The 19,561-nt window shown below is 43.9% G+C and overlaps 2 protein-coding genes across 7 annotated transcripts in view; one reads left to right on the top strand and one right to left on the bottom strand.

Annotated features, from left to right (window-relative positions):
* UHRF1BP1 (UHRF1 binding protein 1) overlaps nucleotides 1–12,146 on the top strand; it is a 62,521-nt gene extending 50,375 nt beyond the window's left edge. For all 5 annotated transcript variants that reach the window (XM_036315957.1, XM_036315958.1, XM_036315956.1 and 2 more), the window contains 7 exons: nucleotides 2,014–2,210; nucleotides 4,108–4,262; nucleotides 4,347–4,497; nucleotides 6,179–6,441; nucleotides 6,878–6,986; nucleotides 7,114–7,181; nucleotides 7,619–12,146. In XM_036315957.1, coding sequence (XP_036171850.1) covers nucleotides 2,014–2,210; nucleotides 4,108–4,262; nucleotides 4,347–4,497; nucleotides 6,179–6,441; nucleotides 6,878–6,986; nucleotides 7,114–7,181; nucleotides 7,619–7,744 — 1,069 coding nt within the window. In that variant the 3' untranslated portion in view covers nucleotides 7,745–12,146. The remainder of the gene's footprint in view (nucleotides 1–2,013; nucleotides 2,211–4,107; nucleotides 4,263–4,346; nucleotides 4,498–6,178; nucleotides 6,442–6,877; nucleotides 6,987–7,113; nucleotides 7,182–7,618) is intronic.
* A 227-nt stretch (nucleotides 12,147–12,373) lies between these two features.
* On the bottom strand, nucleotides 12,374–19,204 carry TAF11 (TATA-box binding protein associated factor 11). 2 transcript variants are annotated; one of them, XM_036315961.1, is made up of 5 exons: nucleotides 18,704–19,184; nucleotides 16,461–16,609; nucleotides 14,067–14,154; nucleotides 13,647–13,743; nucleotides 12,374–13,003 (listed from the first exon to the last, which is right to left on the bottom strand). In XM_036315961.1, exons 1-5 carry the CDS (start codon nucleotides 18,983–18,985, stop codon nucleotides 12,873–12,875), a joined length of 747 nt encoding a protein of 248 aa, XP_036171854.1. In that variant the 5' UTR covers nucleotides 18,986–19,184; the 3' UTR covers nucleotides 12,374–12,872. The 2 variants fall into 2 exon arrangements, with proteins under 2 accessions (XP_036171854.1, XP_036171856.1); XM_036315963.1 differs by lacking the exon at nucleotides 13,647–13,743 and having other exon boundaries at nucleotides 18,704–19,204.
* Nucleotides 19,205–19,561: the final 357 nt, after the last annotated feature.

Below are 19,561 nucleotides of genomic sequence, written 5' to 3'. Positions count from 1 at the left end.
AGTTGCTCCTGTTTGTCCCCAAATGTCAACTGTTTTAGAAAACAACTAATTGAATTCCTCATTGAAGTCTTTACTTTCTAACTTGTTAGGAAAAGCCAGGTCAAACTTCTTAAAACACAGGTATGATCTTGTTATTTCCCTACTCTAAAACCTTCAGGCTTTTTCCTCACATCCCCTGAATTGAAATATTTCGTGTGGCATAAATCACATGGCACTTTACAGTTTTTATTTATTTATTTTAAACTAGAGGCCCACTACACAAGATTTGTGCACTGGGGATGGGAGGGGGGTCCCTCAGCCCGGCCTGTGCCCTCTCACAGTCTGGGACCCCTCAGGATCGGACCTAAGCTGGCAGTAAGACATCCCTCTCACAGTCCGGGGCTCTCGCAGTTCAGGACCCCTTGCTCCTTATTGCCTGCCTGCAGGGGAGGCGGGAGAGGCTCCCGCCACCCCCGCTGCACTAGCGAGCAGTGAGCCTGGCTTCTAGCTGGGCAGTGAAGCACACTGGCCACCCGGGGGCAGCTCCTGTGTTGAGCATCTGCCCCCTGGTGGTCAGTGTGCATCATAGTGACTGGTCTTTCTGTCATTTGGTCAATTTGCATATTAGCCTTTTATTAAACAGGAGGATAATCGACTGTATTTCTTTAGAGTATATCAGTACTGAGCAGAAGGTACAGAGATTTCCCACAATTCCTAGAGCAGGGATTCTCAGATGTAAGCCTACTTCAGAATCAGCTGGAGCATCTTCTTATATAATCTTTCACCCAGGGTTTTCTATAATTTGGCTGCAACCATGTGGTAAAGTGAAAAAAAAAGTGCTTTGCAAGAAGGTAATAGTCTTGGGTTTTTCTTTTTTCTGTTTCTTTTTTTTTTAGATTTGGGTTTTTTTAAAATTCATCTTTACTCATGAGTCAGTTTCTTCATCTGTAAAATGGGAGAGTAGGATTAAAGGTATTTGAAGCCCTAGCCAGTTTGGCTCAGTGGATAGAGCGTTGGCCTGCGGACTGAAGGGTCCCAGGTTCAGTTCTGGCCAAGGGCACGTGCTTGGGTTGCATCCCCAGTAGGGGGCGTGCAGGAGGCAGCCGATCAGTGATTCTCTCTCATCATTGATGTTTCTATCTCTCTCCCTCTTCCTTCCTCTCTGATATTGATAAATATATTTTATTAAAAAAAAAAGGTATTTGAAAGTTTCTTTTCACGATGTTATGCCTTTTTAACTTTATCTTCCATTTCTTTCCCTAACAAAATTTATGCTCTAGTTGGGCTGAGCTACTTACTAGTCTCTAAAGGGACTTTTTGTTTTCTGGTTCTATGCCTTTGCTTATGCTGTTTCTTCACCATAAAATGCTCTTTCCCCCACCTCTTTCACAGTCCTTCAAAGACCAACTCAAATGCCGTCTCCTTCCACAAAGCCATTTTTGATCTCCTTCTCCTCATCTTTCCCCCTCTTTGATATTGCCTGGCCTTTGGCTTGTACCTCTGTCCCTCTCTTATGGTATGTGTAACTTACTCCCATAGAGTGTTATTTATGTTTGAGTCTCCTCCTGCCTTCTAGATAAGTTCTTGAGGACAGGGGATGTCTTATTCATCACTTTATTCACCTCCACTGCTGCCCTGTGCCTAGATTGGTCCTTGTATGCGGAAGTTATTCAGTAAATACTTGTGGAATGAATGTGGGTGGATTCAAGTGCTATTCATTAGGTAGCTATTCATTAGCATGGGCTGTAGGTAGGTAGGTAGTTGTTCTCTTCTCTATATGGGATGACCTTATATATACAACCTTGACATTGAATGTTGATAAGGGAGAGCTGCTTATGCAGCTTGAAATGCTGGAATATGAGGATTCATAAAGGTCACCTGTTAAAATGGTGTGACACCCCTCCCCTCTATAACAGGTAATAGTTGACATCAAAGTGTATGTATATAATAACTGTCTGGGCTGAAGGGATGGATATTGCAAGGGAACGAAACAGTGTTTCTGAAGCCACATCTGTGGGTTTTGTTTTTGAACAGGGAGACCATGGCCAAGATAGAGGAGAAGGTGGCAGCCCCAGTGAGTGGAGGTGGTTCCCGACTCCGATTTTTTTCCATGAAGAGGACAGTGTCTCAGCAGTCATTTGATGGTGTCTCATTGGATAGCAGTGGCCCTGAAGACCGGATTTCAGTAGACAGCGATGGTAGTGATGGGTTCGTGATGCTCATGGAGTCTGGTAAGTGGAAGCAGAGCCAGCCAATGTTCTAGAAGTCCAGAAAGGGTTCTTTCTCCTGCTTGTATTCAGACTGGTAGAATGCAGAAGGACCTGAGATTTGATAAAATAGACATTTTCTTAACCAAAACAGAAAAAAGAGAAATTTTAATGGATTTGTGGCTAGCTTTATCCCCACATCTTCTAGGTTATTGTTTAGTGCCTGGCCTTTATCACAGAACGAGACCAGTCTGACAGCCACCCGCTGCAGCAGAGCATTAGCTCTGTGACTGGGGTTATGGTGTGTGTGTGCTGTCTGGTTTTTGCCTAACTATGTATTTTATTATTGAGAAATAACTAGGAGCCTTTTGTCTGTGATAAAACAAATAACTTTTAGGAATTAGATCAATTACCATAGGAAATTACACTGGCAAGCAAACTTTTAAAATTGTTCCTTGCCCTAGCTGATTTGGCTCAGTGGATAGAGTGTTGGCCTGCGGACTGAAGGGTCCTGGGTTTGATTCCAGTCAAGGGCACAAGCCTGGGTTATGGCTCCATCCCCAGTAGGGGGCGTGCAGGAGATAGCTGATCAATGGTTTTCTCTCATCACTGATGTTTCTCTCCCTCTCTGAAATCAGTAGAAATGTATTTTTTTAAAAAAATTGTTCCTTAAGTGTCTAAATGAAAAAAAAAAGAGAGAATGTACTGTTTCTTAAGCTGAGTGGTGTGTGCCCATGTTTGCTTTGTTATTATTATTTTTAAATATTTTTTTATTGATTTTAGAGAGGAAGCGAGAGGGAGAGAGAGAGAGAAACACTCAGTGATGAGAGAGAATCACTGATTGGCTGCCTCCTTCTTGTCCCACACTGGGGATCAAACCCACAACCCAGGCATGTGCCCTGACTGGGAATTAAACTGTGATTTCCTGGTTTGTAGGATGCTTAACCACTGAGCCACCCCAGCTGGGCTGTTATTATTATTATTAATTTCTTATGGGAAATTTCAAATATATATAAAAGTAGACAGAATGAAGTCATGAACCCTCATATACCCATTACCTAGCTTCAAATATTAAGAACACATGGTCATTTTTGTTTCATACATACTTCTGCCCACTTCCCTTCTTCCCATATTATTATTATTATTATTATTATTTTTTAATATATTTTTTATTGATTAAGATATTACATATGTGTCCTTGTCCCCACGTTACCCTCTACCCCCCACCCCCCCCACCCCCGCTCATGCCCTCACCCCCCCGTTGTCCATGTCCATTGGTTAGGCCTATAATCCCAAACATATCATTTGATCCATAAATATTTTCATTATGCATCTCTAGAAAATACAAACTTTTAATTATGGTAAAAGACACATAAATTGACCATCTTACCTCTTTTAACTATAATTCAGTGGCATTAAGTACATTCAGATAGTTGTGCAACCATCTCTACTATCCATCTCCAGAACTCTTCATCCTGAAAAAATGAAACTCTATGCCTATACTCCTGTTAACCATCATTCTGTTTTCTTTCTCTATGAATTTGACCATTCTAGGTACCTCATATAAGTGGAAGCATACAGTACTTGTTCTCTTTTGTGACCATCTTGTTTCACCTAACATAATGTCCTCAAGGTTCATTCACGTTGTAGCATGTGTCAGAATTTCCTTCGTGTTTTGTTTATCCATTTATCCATCCATGGACACTTGCTTCCATTTATAGACTTTTAAAATATTTGACAAAATACTATTGCACTTTTAAAAATTAACTAATTCCTTAAATTCATCAAATATGTAGTTAGTCTTCAAATTTCTAATCTCATAAATGTCATATTTTGTCTTTGCAATTGTCATTGTTTTTAGAGATTGTATTTGAACAGAAGTTTTTGACTTTCAAACTCTTTTGTTGTCTTTCTTATGCAGAGTCTGGTTCAGAATCTCTTCCACCAGGATCTCTTCCAAGTGCCCTGGACAGTGCTGGTGTTCAAGGGAGCTCCATCTTGGAGAGCTGTGGACAGGGGTCACCGGAGGCCAATAGTTTGGCCCCACCCAGTGGGGAAGACCTCCATCCTCACCCGGTCAGCTGCTCTCCTTCCTTCTCTGCAGAGGGCAGGCTCTAGGCTGGAAGCTCAGGAATCAGCTAAGATAGTCTCCTTTTACAGGTCTCGGTTCTGGTGCTGAAGGTAAATGAGGTGTCTTTGGGGATTGAGGTGCGTGGTCAGGACCTGACTGTGGCCCTGCAAGCAGAGGAACTGAGCCTGCAGCACCTGGGCACCGTGGGACTCTGGCCGTTCCTGCATGGACAGTGCCCGGGTAAGGAGGGCGGCCATTCCAGGCAAGCTGGTGGGATTTGTCTGGGGCAGCCAGAGCTTAACTGGTTCCTGTCACTGCTCCAGCGGCAGCTGCCCTAGCCACGCCCTTAGCCTTTCTCTCCAGTAGCCATTGGGGGGAGGAAGGACTCCCAAAGAAGCCGCCTTGTTGCCAGGAACTTCTTTCTGGGGGTTTGCATTCAGTAGTAGGTTAGTCTTCATTTTCACTTCCCACATGCTCCTTAAGCTTATGCATGAGGACAGTGTCCACTTATTCGTTCGTGTGGCTGCTCATATCAGATTATATCTGACCAAGGAGCTTCTGTCACTCAGATTAAATCCTTGGATGTGAATTATTGTTTAGACTTTAAAAGATGACAGGAAAAATCTGGGCTTGTGTTACATGTTTCATTTAAAATTTTGGTTTTTAAAATATTCTTTAAATACTAAGGAATACTTATAAGGTATATATAAGGTATAAAAAAAATAACAATACAGTTATTATTGTTTAATAAAACAGTGCCATTGACTTTGAAGCCCTGGACTCCTCTCCTGAGCCTCTGCCTCTCCTGTCAGAGGGAGCACGGCTTCCTGAACTTTGTATTTGTTACTCTCTTCTTTACAGTTCTTTCACGTGTGTTTTATCAATGTATTATCCTGCTTTGTGGGGTTTTGAGTTATTCTAAGTGGAATTATAGTTTATATTCTTTTGTGATTTACTTCTTTCAAGCAACATGATATTCTTCAGATTCTTCCAGGCTGTTGAGTTAGCTATAATTCATTGTCTCTACTATATAATATTCTATTGTATAAATATACTACTTTTTGCTTTTTAAAAACAGCTTTATTGGGGGTATAATTTTTGCTTTTTATAAAACAGCATACTGTGAAATTCACTCACTAGAAATGTACAATTCAATAATTTTTAGTACGTTTACAGAGTTGTGCAATAATCACCATCACCCCTCAAATACCTCTTGTACCCATCACTATATTTACTTCTTCAGTCTATTCTGTACAGGCATTTGGATTGTTTGCAGTATTTTTGTGTTGCCTTGAACATCCTTGTACATGTCTCTAGTATGTATGTTGGAGAGTTCTCCAGAGTTCTGTTCCTGAGGATATCATTTCTAGTTCATTAGGGAAGGTATAGCTCTAACTGTTCTAGACAATGCCAGTTTGTTTTCTAAAATGGTTGTACCATTAGCAGTATGTAAGTACACGGTTGTTCCATATCCTTGGTTATGGCTGAGATTGTTTTGTGTGGAGTTTTGAGATTAGCGTGGATCCTGCTTGGCTTTATCAGAGAGGCGTGCCTTTATCTGGGAAGACCAAGACTTGACAGAAAGGAAGAGACATTCAAATTTAGCAGAGTAGAGGGTTTTATGTTTTCAGAGCTTTCCTTGGCCATTCTTAGCAAGGCCAGCTTTTTTGGCCCTTTCCCTCCTGATCCACCATGGGAGTTATAGCAAGGGAACTGAGCCCATGGTCTTCGTGGTCAGGCTGCTAGTGCTCAGATCCTGTCCTGCTATTATAAGTGGTGTAACTTTGGGCAGTTATTCTCTGGGTCCTAGTTCCTTCATCTCTAAGATGGGAAGGATGATAATACTTTTGGCATAGGGTTGTTATGAATATTAGAACAGTCCCTGACTATTAGTTAATTTTTTCCTTCTGTCATCTCAAAGGTACGAGCTTTCTAGAATCCTCAACTTCGAAGACTTGCCACATCAGGCCAGCTGTGGGCCTTCGCTTTGAGGTGGGGCCTGGTGCAGCTGTTCATTCCCCCCTGGCCACAAAGAATGGCTTCCTGCATTTATTGCTTCAAGGCTGTGACCTTGAGCTGCTCACCTCAGTGCTCAATGGCCTGGGGCCCTTCTTGGAGGATGAGGAGATTCCGGTGGTAGTTCCCATGCAGATTGAGCTCCTGAACTCCAGGATCACCCTGAAGGTGAGAGAGACTTTGGGTTTTCACCCTAGACTTCATCAGGCCAGGAATTCTGGCAGTGACAGCTTTAGTCTCTTGCCTTGTCACTGTGAAAGGAGTGAGGAGTGAGTGAGGAAAAGCATATTTGCATTCTTTGTCAATGTTACAGCTCTACATACATATGTGTTGTCAAAAAGTCCTGTGTTCAGGTCAGAAGACCCGTCTGTAGCCCTGACCTTGTCCTTGGCGTGCAGCATGATTGTGTGCAATCCCTAGTTTATCTGATCCTCAGTTTCACCATCTCTAGAATGGGAGAGACTCATTGCTGCCTCTCACACCCTTGCAAGAATGTATGGATAAACAATGACATAGCAGTGCTTCAGACTGAATGGGAGAAGCCTGGGTTGTTACCTGATTGCTCTGGGTTGGTTGGGGCATCATGCATTCCCTCTTCCTGTAGGATGATATCCCCCCCATCTACCCAACGTCTCCAGGCCCCGTGCCCATCACTCTAGCCATGGAGCATGTTGTGCTGAAGCGGAGTGATGATGGTGTGTTCCACGTAGGCGGTGAGTTGGGCTTGTCAGCCCCCTGGCTTCCCTGTCTTTCTCCTCCTGTAAGGGAATAGGTGACAACTAGGAATTGTCTGCATCTGGGCAGCAATTTGTCATTTAGAACCTTTACTTTTTTTTCCAGCTGCTGCTCAGGACAGACCATCAGCCGAAGTACCTAACAGTGAAAAGAGACAGCCCCCAAAAGAACAGGTATTGTTGGTGCTCACAGGGGAGGCTTTTGGACAACAGGAGAGGACCTGACTGAATAGTACCTTCCCCATAAGCCCCTAGGGACTGTAGTCGCAGAAGCTGGTAAAACCCAGAAGGCTGGAAAGGTTTCTCGTGCTGTATGTGGATGGGTGGTTTGGGCTCTGTCACCTAGTAGCAGCCTCTAGATGCGCTGAATAGAGGATGTAAATCAGGAGCTGGTGGTGGAAGGATGGTTGCTGATCACAGATCTTCCAGCTGCTGTCCCTGTAACTGATGAACTCTGAAGAGAGGATTAGGCTTCTAGAAAAAATCGAGTTGGGTTCTCTTGACCATTGGCCAAACTTGTGGATCTTTCTTCCACCTTGTTCCCTTACTGAGTGTTGTTTTTTCAAGTTGTGTTACTTTATTCATTAACTGAATGACTTATTGTTCCTCAGGTGAAAGAACTGTCTACCCTACAAAAGGAACTTATAGAAACTAAACAAGCGTTGGCCAATGCCAACAAGGATAAAGACAAACTTTTCCAGGAGCTTAGGAAATATAACCCCTTCTTTGAGCTCTGACAGCTGTGGCTCAGCCATCGGTGCCAAGGAGAGGCAGTCACCAGCAACAGCACCCGTGACAGACGGCAGCCTCCAATGTTGAATAAGTTGAGCTAAGGATGCCAGAGGGACCGGGCGTGCTTAACTCCTTTCTGCTATGGGTTGTCACTGGGATAGATAGGGCCAAGCATGACCATGTTCCAGGAAACGGGGGGCAGCTTTGTGCGTGGCTCACGCATCACGTCTTGCTGTTGGGTCCTGTGCACACTAGGTGGCATCTTCTCCACACTGTAGGGCCATTTCACTGCGTGGTTTCATGACAGACATTTGCTTCCTCCACAACCTGTGTGAACAAGGGGAAGTGCTCACCTCCTCAGTCACCCACAGAGTCACCAAAGATTCTCTTCCTAGAGCTTCCTGTAGCAGACCTGAACAGTCCTGCCTGAGCTCCGGCCACAGGGGTAGAGTGGAATAGGAAGCAGCCAGCAAGGCGGGAGCCAGAAGGGGCATGAGATAAGGGAAACCGGGACTCTGCTTGTTTTTGGAAAGGGAACCAAGCTCATATCTTCTTGGCTGATATTACAATCAGATTTTTCAGGGTTCAGCTTCCTTGGTTATGCTTTGTCATTGTGAGGCTGTGGTAGAAAGTAAATAGCAGCAGCTTTCCCTTCTGTAACACAATTTATTTGAAGTTTAAGTCAAGAAAATAATAATCACTCTGGGTTAGGTGGTTGAAGGCATGGTGTGATAGGGATGAGCGGGGAGCTTGGTTCTGAGCCCCAGGTGCCTGCCTAGAATGCTGCCTCTCTTCTGCGGCTGCACCTGGAGGTGCTTTCCTGTCTCCCCAGGGCCCCTGGCACAGCTGTTTCCCCAGCACTATGACTTTCTACCAGCACTCTCCTTAGCTCTTGGTTTGGGAGCTGAAAGTGTGTTTTAAACTATAACATAAACACCTTAGTCTGTTGCACCCTACTCCCCTCTATCACTGTGGCTTTTAAGATTATGTAATTTTGACTTAAAAAAAAATACCCTTCATCCTAGCTAGGTTTTGACCCCCCTGCCCCCAAAAAGCGCAATTTCCTCCTTTCTTTCCTGTCTAATTCTTCCTTAACACTTTACCTTCATCTATACTGTTTTGTGTACTTCAGACTGTGTTGATTGGACAGAAACTCATCAGCTAACTCACCTTGAATCTGCAGGATGGTAAATTAGTGATTTAGTAGTGTCAGTAAAGTTTTAATCACATTGACCTATTGAAGGAAAGGTAAAATGTTTCCCTGTGGGAAATCATGCCCAACTTGTATATTACAGATTTTTTAGGATAAAAAGAAACATCTGTTCAAGAAGGAACAGTATCTAATTTGTTCACACTTTTAAAGAACTTTTGTCAAGTTCTTTATTAAGGCAGTTTAAAAGCACCAGTTACTGTGAGATTATGGGAATATTTTGTCATGCTTAGGAAACAACTTAGAGACTTAAGAATAAACATGTTTCTGGAAAGACTGTTAACAGGGGAAGTTTCCTACTGATTGATGCTTGGTTGAACCTTATTTAATATTTTCATAAATAACCTGAAAGTAGGATATTACAATGCAATCATATGTCACTACTTCTAGGCATTGAAAGGTAAACCAGAAGAGACTTTAAACACACACATAAACACACACACACACACACACACACACCCCAAAAACTGCAGAAGGGCCACAAGCCAGGCTGTGAATACTCAGGAAAGTGACAGGTGAGGTTCAGTGCAGGTGAGTGTGAAGGAATGTAGTTATAGAAAACAGCACAGCAGCCGACGAGGCAGTGCGCTTCTGTTAAAACTCAGGATGGAAACGGAGGCATTGCTGAGGGGAAGGGTCGATGTGCTACTGAGGCCAAAAGGCCAGTTACATCATCAGCAAGGACACATGGAGGCAACCCAGAAAAAGACCTTACACATGGCCATGCACATGTGCACCTCAGGTCTTAATTAAAATATACAGCTGCAGAGAGCAGCAAAAATGATGGGGGGTGGAGGCACTTAGATGAGGACCATCTTGAACGATGAAAGCGGAGGGTGGTGTTTGATCACATATCCAGCAAGAGGAAGGACATGTTCACCAGGTCCTGAAATACTAGCTCTTGGCTGTACCGCAGAGCCTTTGGCAAAAGGAAGCACTCCTCAGCAAATCAGAAACTGGTGGAGCTCCTTGTCAAGGTCGCTGGCAGGACCCGTGCGGGGCCGCAGGAGGGGTGGGGAGTCCTTGCATGGTGTAGGCCCCCAAAAGGAATTGCAGGCCACTGGGGCTATTTGGTGAAATACAACTCCACAGACTCCCTTAATGCTTCTTCAAAGGCAGAATGGAGAACAAATGGATCAGCAGTCCTCTCAAGTATGGCATTTCTAAAGTCTTGGGAGGGGAGGAGGGAGATCCATTTGCTGGAAAATGGAATTATTCAACCTTAGGCTCACCAGAATTGGTTTAAAATCACAGATTTTCTTCCCTTTTTTTCCTGGCCCACCATATCCCTCTGGCATCCCTCCATGCGAAGAGCATGCCTAATCGGCATTGCCTGGTATACCTTTACCTTAAGAACTTGTGCTTGATGGCAGGCAGTAGAAACAACCTGGGCAATACCAAGGTTAACCCCGTTAACAGCCAGCTCAGTCAGTTTCTGGCCTTTCTGGGGCTCTGGTCCATGTGACAAATGGAGCCCTGTATCTGACTTCCATTATACAGCAGCTTTGGCCATTGTATCTTGAAATCATCCCTCAGGAAATACGGTCGGGGTCATTGTCCCATGGAATTTTAGTAAACATCTTGTGCAACTTCCTGCTGCTCTTCAGTGGAAGGAAGATTTTTTTTCATAGTGAAGAAATGTGAACTGGTTATCAGGATAAATGTGAAGGAAAAAAGTGGAAGGAAAAAATAGTACCAGCTCCTTTGGACTGCTTACGATTTCTGCCTTGGAGCTCGAAGACTCTGAACAAGAAATAATACCTCACGAAATCGTCTGGAGTGATGACAGCACCACTTCCCAGACGCCAGCCACTGCACATCAGCATTTCGGCTGTGAAACATTTACAACTGTCTCATCTGTGACTGTCTACATTTCCTGTTTACATGGATGTACTGGAGATACGCTTTAGTGCACTTGCACTGGTGTAAATCTCTCAGCTGAGCTGCAGGGATGGTTTTCAATCTCAAATTGTTTTCAACTACTGGAATAATGAACCTAGTTTCTTAAGACAAAAGGTGTGGGTTCCATTCTTGTGTTGGCTGCTTTTTGCTGTATATTTAATCTGACCTTGATTTTGCCATGGGCCTCAACTTTATGTACTTTTTCATGGTTCTAAAAGAAATGGTTCCTGCGTAAACATCACCCCTCACACATCCCATAACTTGACCCACTTACATGAGCTTCCCCTTAGTTCAGGAGGGTGGTGGGAAGGTTGTTTGAGGTATTGCTGTGGTGATACGGGAACTTTCCATTTTAACCTTACACTAAGGGCTTGTGTTTTTTTCCTCCTTTAATACTTGACTAAACATCTAAAATCAGTCAAAACACCCTAAAACCATGGAAATAACTGAACATTGCTGCATAAGCTAGTAGGTAGCATCCTGTTACTGAGAACTGCAAAAGCTGTGATTTCCCATGGTCATTAAGTTTCAAGAGATTCTGGTGGATGCAATGTCCTCTCACCAGCGGCTTCCCCCACCTTCTGCTAGGATAAGAATATTCCTGGTCACCTCTGGGGAGGTGTGGGTAGTAGCTGTTGTTGGATGGAGATTATCTCTTAAACAGACACAAGGTGAAGCACTTAGTCTTCAACTGGGAGGTTTTGCTAAGTGGCCAGTCTTGGCATGTGAACTTTCTCCCTTGTTAAGTTCCAGCCTTGTCCAGTATCTTACATTGAAATATAGTTCCTATAACTTAAAAATATTCCTGTTAGAACTGAGAATGTTTGTCTGTTCCCCCAGTCTCCCTTGGGTTTAGTTTTTGGTCAAGAGGTAGCCTTTTACCACCACTTCTTAGCCCCACTGAAGTGTCTTCTCCATTGGCTAAGGACAAGTCAAACACCATGACTCGAGTAAGATACTAAGTCAGATTTGCCCAACTTCGTGAGTCTTTCCCCCACTCAGGGTGCTCCACCGAATGGAAAGCTTCAGAGCAGCTTCAAGCCTGCCTCCCTGTGACACAGAGGAAAGAATTCCTGGGGACTGCCAACTAATACTGTAGCCTTATTACTGCTAATCACTGTCACGGAAAGGTCACGCCATTCCCCTTCATTTGAGGAAAACAATGAGAATTTATCTGATGAACTGGAATAGTGGTCAGTATTGGGAAACTTTAATGTTGCAATATCTAATCAAACTTGGAGTGTACTGGTTCTGTGAACCACCTGAAAAAAGCAAATTAAACTTATTAAACAGAACTAGTTGTGTTATATCTATTTATAAGAAATCTGAAATATATAGGCTTTTACATTATTCTTAAGTGCTTTAAGTACTCTTTTTGATATTAAATTTTAATAGCTCTAGTAGAAAGTGAGAGTTCAAATTTTCACAAAAAAAACCCAAGACGGGTTTTACTGACACCAAAAACAAGAATGATGAATTCCCCCTATTCCAACCAGTTAGACAGAAAATGAATACACATACAACAAGTTGGAAAACAGTTTAATGATCACTCACCAGAATCCATCAGAGATTCTTTAATGTTTACAGGGAGAAACTATTGCACTACTCCTGCATCACAACGTTATTCATTTGGAGTAGCACTAAGTCAGAAGTTCCTGGTTGTTTCATCTACTTAGAGCCAGAGGTAAAAACCTAAGGCAGCAACTTCAGGCTCCAGTGCGAAACCATCAGAGTTCTCTTGGAAAGGTTTTCTCTCTGAAAGCAGCTCCTGTCCAGGGAAGCCATGCCCATGTGCCTTTCTGCTTCCAACTAGCCAGACAATTAAATGCTGCAAAATGCCCAAAGGTCCCAATATTTAGTCAAGGCATGTATGCCACAGGCCGGCTGCTTTCCAGGTGTGATGAACAGTGTTGAGAAAGACACTGAGACATGGGCAGATCCCGGAGCACCAGTGCACAGCCTGCAACCCCAAGTCTGGAACCAGCACGTCCTCCAGTGCCAGGCCTTTCTCGGCTTCGGTCTTAGAAGAAGATGATTTTTTTGTGCTTCGAGTTGGGTATTTGCCCCTTCGACTTCAACCTCCGAACAGCCTCCCGCATGTGTTTGGGTTGTAGTGGTGGCATTTCTCCCCACTTCTCACACACATCCAGTGCTAAGGGGGGGAAGGAGACAGTTTTGTGATCACACCACAGCTTACAACCCTTTTGAGTACTGTAATTCTCATCCTCTTCTAAGCTTGCTGAGGAAATAAACCAAGGCATTTTCTCTAAAATGTGCCATGTTTGCTCTGGCCAGCGTGATTCAGTGGTTAGGGCACTGGGCCTGGCAGCGAAGGGTCTCGGGTTTGATTCCTGGTCAAGGGCACGTACTGGGGTTGCTAGTGATTAGCAGTGGGCAGCAGCCAAGTTCTTTACTCGATAAGTACGGGAGCAGTTCCAGGGGTCATAACATCAGGGATAACTCCTCACACTGGTCAGCCTCAGTGACAGCTTTTCTTGTATCTTTTGGCAGCAGAAATGAACAAAGTTCATTGGCGAAAAATACAAGGTCTGCTTCTGTCACCCTGGGCTGCGGACAGGAATCAGGAAGGGACATTTCCTAGATGCTTCCTAACTCCCAGTAGGGAAACTCTGAAGGACTAATGGTCATGTTCTGCTGAATACAAAGGCCCCCGCCTTGGTCAACCTCTAGTGTAAGTGGAAACTACTACAGGGGCCTTAAGTCCCTCAGTCCCGCCGTTCTTGAAAATAAGACCATCACAGGTTCAATCCATTACTTATACCAACACCACTCACCTTCTTCTACCACTTCCCCGACGAAAACCTTGGAAATACCCGACATAGCAATAACCACATTCTGAGACACGGAGGTGCCAGTGATGGACTGGATCAGCTGGAGAGAAGGACAAAGACTGGTTAAAGTAGTCCAGCCCGGCTTTAGAAACAAGTGTCCACAGAGCTCTGCAGTGAATGTTTACTAAAGGCCGGATGCTGAAAATGAGACTATTAAAGCAACGATTCTGTTTGTTAAGACCCTATCCCTGGAATACAAAACCAAACTGGTCAAATTATTGAGGGACATGTTATTTTTATTTTCCCGCCTAAATGACCCCCAACTTGCCTAACATGTCACTTCCAAATGCCAAGGGACATAACTCTGGAGTCCAGTTTGGTTCTCCCAGCTGATGAAAATGAAGTGTGATAGTCCATCCTTACCCTTTTAATGGCCGCCTTAGGGAAAGCTGAACGGCGGTACATTTCATAACGGTTCAGCTGCTCCTCAGAAAAAGAAGAAACCAGGATCCTAGACAAAGATTCAGGTAATTAAGTTAACTTATAAGAAGAATGCTTAAAATATTTATTACATCAATAAAATCAAGTGTCAAATAGAAAATGAATTGTCAAGGGGTTGATAGTATTAGGTTAATGCTCATGAGGAATGAAGATAAAGTATTTCTACTCTTAAGGCACTTGAGAATAAGTGAAACAACTTCCTTTTTTTACTTTATTAAGAACAAAAACTTAACAATGTTAGGTCACTGTATCATACAATATAAATTGTGTTTTCAGCCTTAGGCTCTCTTCTATAATGCTACCTTACTACACTTCACGTTATTGTAAAAATTTAATATATAAATGTATGTTCAAACCAGTAGTTTTCAACATTAACAGATTAAGGAGGAAAATTTTGTAAAATATATGGAAAAGGGTTAATACTCTATAGCAGCGGTTCTCAACCTGTGGGTCACGAACAATGAAAATACATCCTGCATATCAGATATTTACATTATGATTCATAACAGCAGCAAAATTACAGTTACGAACCAGCAACGAAAATAATTGTATGGTTGGGGGTCAGAACGTGAGGAACTATATTAAAGGGTCGCGGCATTAGGAAGGTTGAGAACCACTGCTCTATAGGAATGAATTCTTTCACATAAATAAAACAATGGCCATACCAATTTTATTTATTAAATATATATTTTTTATTGATTTCAGAGAGAAAGGGAGAGACAGAAACATCAATGATGAGAGAGAATCATTGATCGGCTGCCTCCTGCACGCCCCTTACTGGAGACCAAGCCCGAAACCTGGGCATGTGCTCTGACGTGGTTCATGGGTTAAGGCTCAACCACTGAGCAGCCATACCAATTTTAGAAAATGAGCAAAGGACATGAACTGAAACTTTACAAAAGCACCAATGGCCAATAAGTATAAAGGAAAAAAAAAATTAACTTTCACTAGTAAAGAAATTAAAATAATAAACAAGGTAACATTTTCCATAAACCAGATTGACAAGTATTAAGAATGGTACTAAGGAGAATGGGAAGACAGAAAGTCATACATGCTGATAGAATGTGAAATGGAACAACCGTTTTGGAGAAGAATTTAGAAATATGTATGAAAATCCTTTGAAAATATTCATACTATTTGAACTAGCAACTACACTTCCAGTTTATTGTAGGAATCAAATGGAGAAGTATGTAAGGATGTGCATCATAATGTTGCAAAAAAAATCCAAAACACAAGAACAGTTGCAGGGATTGGTCAAATTATGGTCCATCCACACAATGGAATACAATGTAGCCATTAAAAATGATGGTTTACAGGCATCTTTACTGACATGAAAATATTTAGCAATACATATCAAACATTAAAAACAAACATGAAGAGGTATATACCCTGGGTAAACTCTAAGTAGTGGGATTATGGGTAACTATTTTTTTTCTACTTTTCTGTATTCTCTGGATTCTTTGCAATGAAACCATACTACTTTTACAATCAGAAAGCAAATGAAGCTATTTCCATTTTGAAGAAAATTATGATCTAGACCAGTGATGGCGAACCTTTTGAGCTCGGCATGTCAGCATTTTGAAAAGCCCTAACTTACCTCTGGTGCCATGTCACATATAGAAATTTTTTGATATTTGCAACCATAGTAAAACAAAGATTTATATTTTTGATATTTATTTTATATATTTAAATGCCATTTAACAAAGAAAAATCAACCAAAAAAATGAGTTCGCGTGTTACCTCTGACACGCGTGTCATAGGTTCGCCATCACTGACCTAGATATATAGTTATTGACATGCAATGCATCTACCATACTTAATGTAAAAAATGGTTACAAATGGTATTTATTGATTTTTTACAGAGAGGGATAGAGAGTTAGAAACATCGATGAGAGAGAAACATCGATCAGCTGCCTCCTGCACACTCCCCACTAGGGATGTGCCCGCAACCAAGGTACATGCCCTTGACCAGAATCGAACCTGGGACCCTTGAGTCCGCAGGCCGACGCTCTATCCACTGAGCCAAACCGGTTAGGACTACAAATGGTATTTAACATCTTTGGAAAATTTGTTGTAGATATACATATATGTATAGAAAATATCTTGGAAAATATATATCAAAATATTAATAGTATTTATTTTGGTGGTAAATTGGTATTTTTTTTTTACTTATTTATATTTCCTATGGTATACCAATGTATTAATTACTTTATTTTGAGTTTATAAAAGAAAAAAGTTGAAGGTCAAGAAAAATTTCTTAATTTTGTGTGATCAAGTTAGAGCCTTGCAATGGGGAAAGATCAGAAAGTAACTTACTGCATCTTTTGAATCTCATCTTCATCCACTTTCTGCTTCTTCTCTTTCTTTTCTTTGGTGTCTATTTTCAGTTTTTTGGCTGCAGGAGTGAGTAATGATGAGTCTTCCCTTTCAATTGCTGTTAAATCTGAGATGTCCTGACTCTTGAGCTGAGGAGGTGAAAGGAACACTTTTGTATATTTGGCCTACTTTCCAGACTAGGGTAAGGTAAGAAGACATCATTCTCATTACAACACAACAAATCCACTTATTCAGTGGTAGGGTACACTATCTCCCCAAAGAAATTTATAGCCCAGCTGTGGAAAGAACACTAGCGAAAACCCAGTTTTCCAGTTTAGGTGTGCTCATGGCTCCCACATTTGTTTACAAGGCAATACAATACCAAGGATCATGAAAACCTTTCCCCCTGAGCCCACTCTCCCAACCTCACTCTTGGAGGGGATGTCAGAAAAGTCCTTTCCATCCAGCCAGCTCTTCTGCCTCTAAGCCAGCCGTGGGCAAACTACGGCCTGCGGGCCGGATCCGCCCGTTTGAAATGAATAAAACTAAAAAAAAAAAAGACGGTACCCTTTTATGTAATGACGTTTACTTTGAATTTATATTAGTTCACACAAACACTCCATCCATGCTTTTGTTCCGGCCCTCCGGTCCAGTTTAAGAACCCATTGTGGCCCTCGAGTCAAAAAGTTTGCCCACCCCTGCTCTAAGCCTATAGATCTCTTTACTTGTGATGATTCCCTGTGGAAAGAATATTAAAAAGGAGGCATCTTCTCATCAAAACAGTGTTTCTTTGAGTTTGGAACATTTAAATGAGCTTCTCCCACATGTAGTACTCTTTTCTTCCTATCTTTTAATTCTACAGCATCATGCAAATATTTACTAGGCTGAAAACTTTGTGAAGACAGGTTTGTCTCATCATTTATCTCACCCCACGAAAGCGTTTAGCATAGTTTTATTTATGGTAGATTTTAAAATTATATAGATTTCAGAGAGGAAGGGAGAGAGAAACATCCATGATGAGAGAGAACCATTGATTGGCTGCCTCCTGCACGCCCCACAGTGAGGATCTAGCCTGCAACCTGGGCATGTGCCCTGACCTAGAATCGAGCTGTGACCTGTGACCTCCTCGTTCAGAGGTCGATGCTGAACCACTGAGCCAGGCCAGCTGGGCCAGATTCCTTCTTAAAAGTTTCACAACATTGTTCTTTTTCTAAAAGTCCTTACTTTCTATATTTTAATAAAACTTGATGCTCTGAAAGGCTGTTTCTGTCTAATCCAGTGGTTCTCAACCTTCCTAATGCCGCGACCCTTTAATACAGTTCCTCACATTGTGGTGACCCCCAACCATAAAATTATTTTTGTTGCTACTTCATAACTGTAATTTTGCTACTGTTACGAAACGTAAACATCTGATATGCAGGATGTATTTTTCATTGTTACAAGTTGAACATAATTAAAGCATAGTGATTAATCACAAAAGCAATATGTAATTATATATTCAATATGTGTTTTCCGATGGTCTTAGGCGACCTCTGTGAAAGGGTCGTTCGACCCCTAAAGGGGTCGCGACCCACAGGTTGAGAACCGCTGGCTAATCTACTGTCCTTCCACGATCTCTTTAAACGCCATACTTACAGCTCTAAGAGCCTACGGTTCTCTCTAGAAGGGGAACCCAGAGAACCCCGAGCTTCTGGTCCCCTGGCTGACGCTCGGCTAGCGAGCACTGCGGCGCTTCGGCCTCGCACAACTGATGGGCCAGGTGTGTTTATGCGACAGAGAGACACTGGACATAAGGGGAGTAAAGCGGCCACGCCCGCAGCCTCCCTTTAACGACTCTGCTGCCTAGAATAACAACGTTATGCTCAAGCAACAGCTCTGAGAACCACAGGGCAGTGGAAGCGATTCTAGGCGTCCTGGGTTCTCGCTCTTGCCTGTCTCAGGGAGACATCGGATCCCAACTTCCTCACCAGGAAAACCCAGGCGCTATTAAAATCCCCTCAGAAGGAGTGTTAATAGTCAAGGGCAGGGATTAAAAATATGAACCCCGAGCTTGGGTCTCCCGGACCCGGCCAGCCCTACAGTGCGGCCTCCGCCCACCCCGAGCCGCCTCCGCGACTGCAGATCGGAGGGACCCTGTGCGTCCCAATGGTCCCGGCCGGGGCGGGGGGTGGGGAGACAGGCAGGCGGTGGCGCAGCCAGAGCACCATCTCGGGGTCCACTCGGCCCCGCCAACGTCTCCCTACCTCGCCTTCCTCTGCCGCGGCTTCTTTCAAATCCCCGTCTCCGTCCGCGTCCGCTTCCTCCGGGTGTCCGTCCGCGTCGGTGGCCCCAGGGCCCGCGGGGGCCGCGGCCGCCTCGTCTGACACCTCGGTCTCCCCGCCTTTTTCCGCGGGCGACTCGCAGGCGCCATCCATCGCAGCCGAGTGCGGGACCGCGGGTCGCGGGGCGGCCACAGGCCGGGGCTGGCAGCTCACTTCCGGTCGTCGCGCCGCGATGACGTCACCCGCCGGCTCCTCCGCGGTCATTCGGCGGCGACTTGCGGGCTCCGCTTTAAGCGTGGCGGTGGGAGCGAGCACGGGTTTCAGCTGGTGGGCTTTCCATCCGGGGAAAGCCGCCGGTTAAAGGGGAGCTGCACGGCTTACCGGAGGCCTCCCTCTCCCTGCCGCCTCTAACGCCGCCACGGAGTTTGTCCAGCCCATTTGTCCACTCCACGCCATTGAGCGCCCGCTTCGAGCCGGGAGCAGTGCTGGTGCCAGAAACAAACATAGTTTATACGCCCAAGTACACGACTTCTCCGATCGCGGGCGCCCAAGGTCGGGGGCGGTCTCCCACACCTGACTTTCCCGGCAGGTTGGTTAATTGCATCAAGAGTAAGAGGAAAACACCTGCCGGAGGGAGGTTCTTTTATTTTGAATTTCACTTTAGGCGCCATTCCAGGGAGCGGGAGCATGAGTGGGGATATTTCCATTTTCGAACTTTCCTCCGTCGTTGAGGTACTGAGGGGGCGTTTTGCTCGCCCCTGTGCACTGGGCCCCACCCCTGTTGCTTAATGTCCGCGCACGGACGCGTGGACCGGGAATGGGTGCGCGTTACCACAGCTC

Source organism: Myotis myotis, unplaced genomic scaffold (assembly GCF_014108235.1).
Source record: "Myotis myotis isolate mMyoMyo1 unplaced genomic scaffold, mMyoMyo1.p scaffold_m19_p_7, whole genome shotgun sequence".
Classification (NCBI taxonomy): domain Eukaryota; kingdom Metazoa; phylum Chordata; class Mammalia; order Chiroptera; family Vespertilionidae; genus Myotis; species Myotis myotis.
This window is presented reverse-complemented; position numbering and strand designations above follow the sequence as displayed.

Bases quoted from the DNA above. Each gene is read 5' to 3' on its own strand.
- TAF11 (XM_036315961.1), bottom strand. From the start codon at position 18,985: ATGACCGCGGAGGAGCCGGCGGGTGACGTCATCGCGGCGCGACGACCG. The intron at 13,744-14,066 runs GTAAGGATGGAC...CCTTCTCTCCAG, and splicing joins CTAAGGCGGCCATTAAAAGG to CTGATCCAGTCCATCACTGG. The intron at 13,004-13,646 runs GTGAGTGGTGTT...TCCCCCCCTTAG, and splicing joins CGGGGAAGTGGTAGAAGAAG to CACTGGATGTGTGTGAGAAG.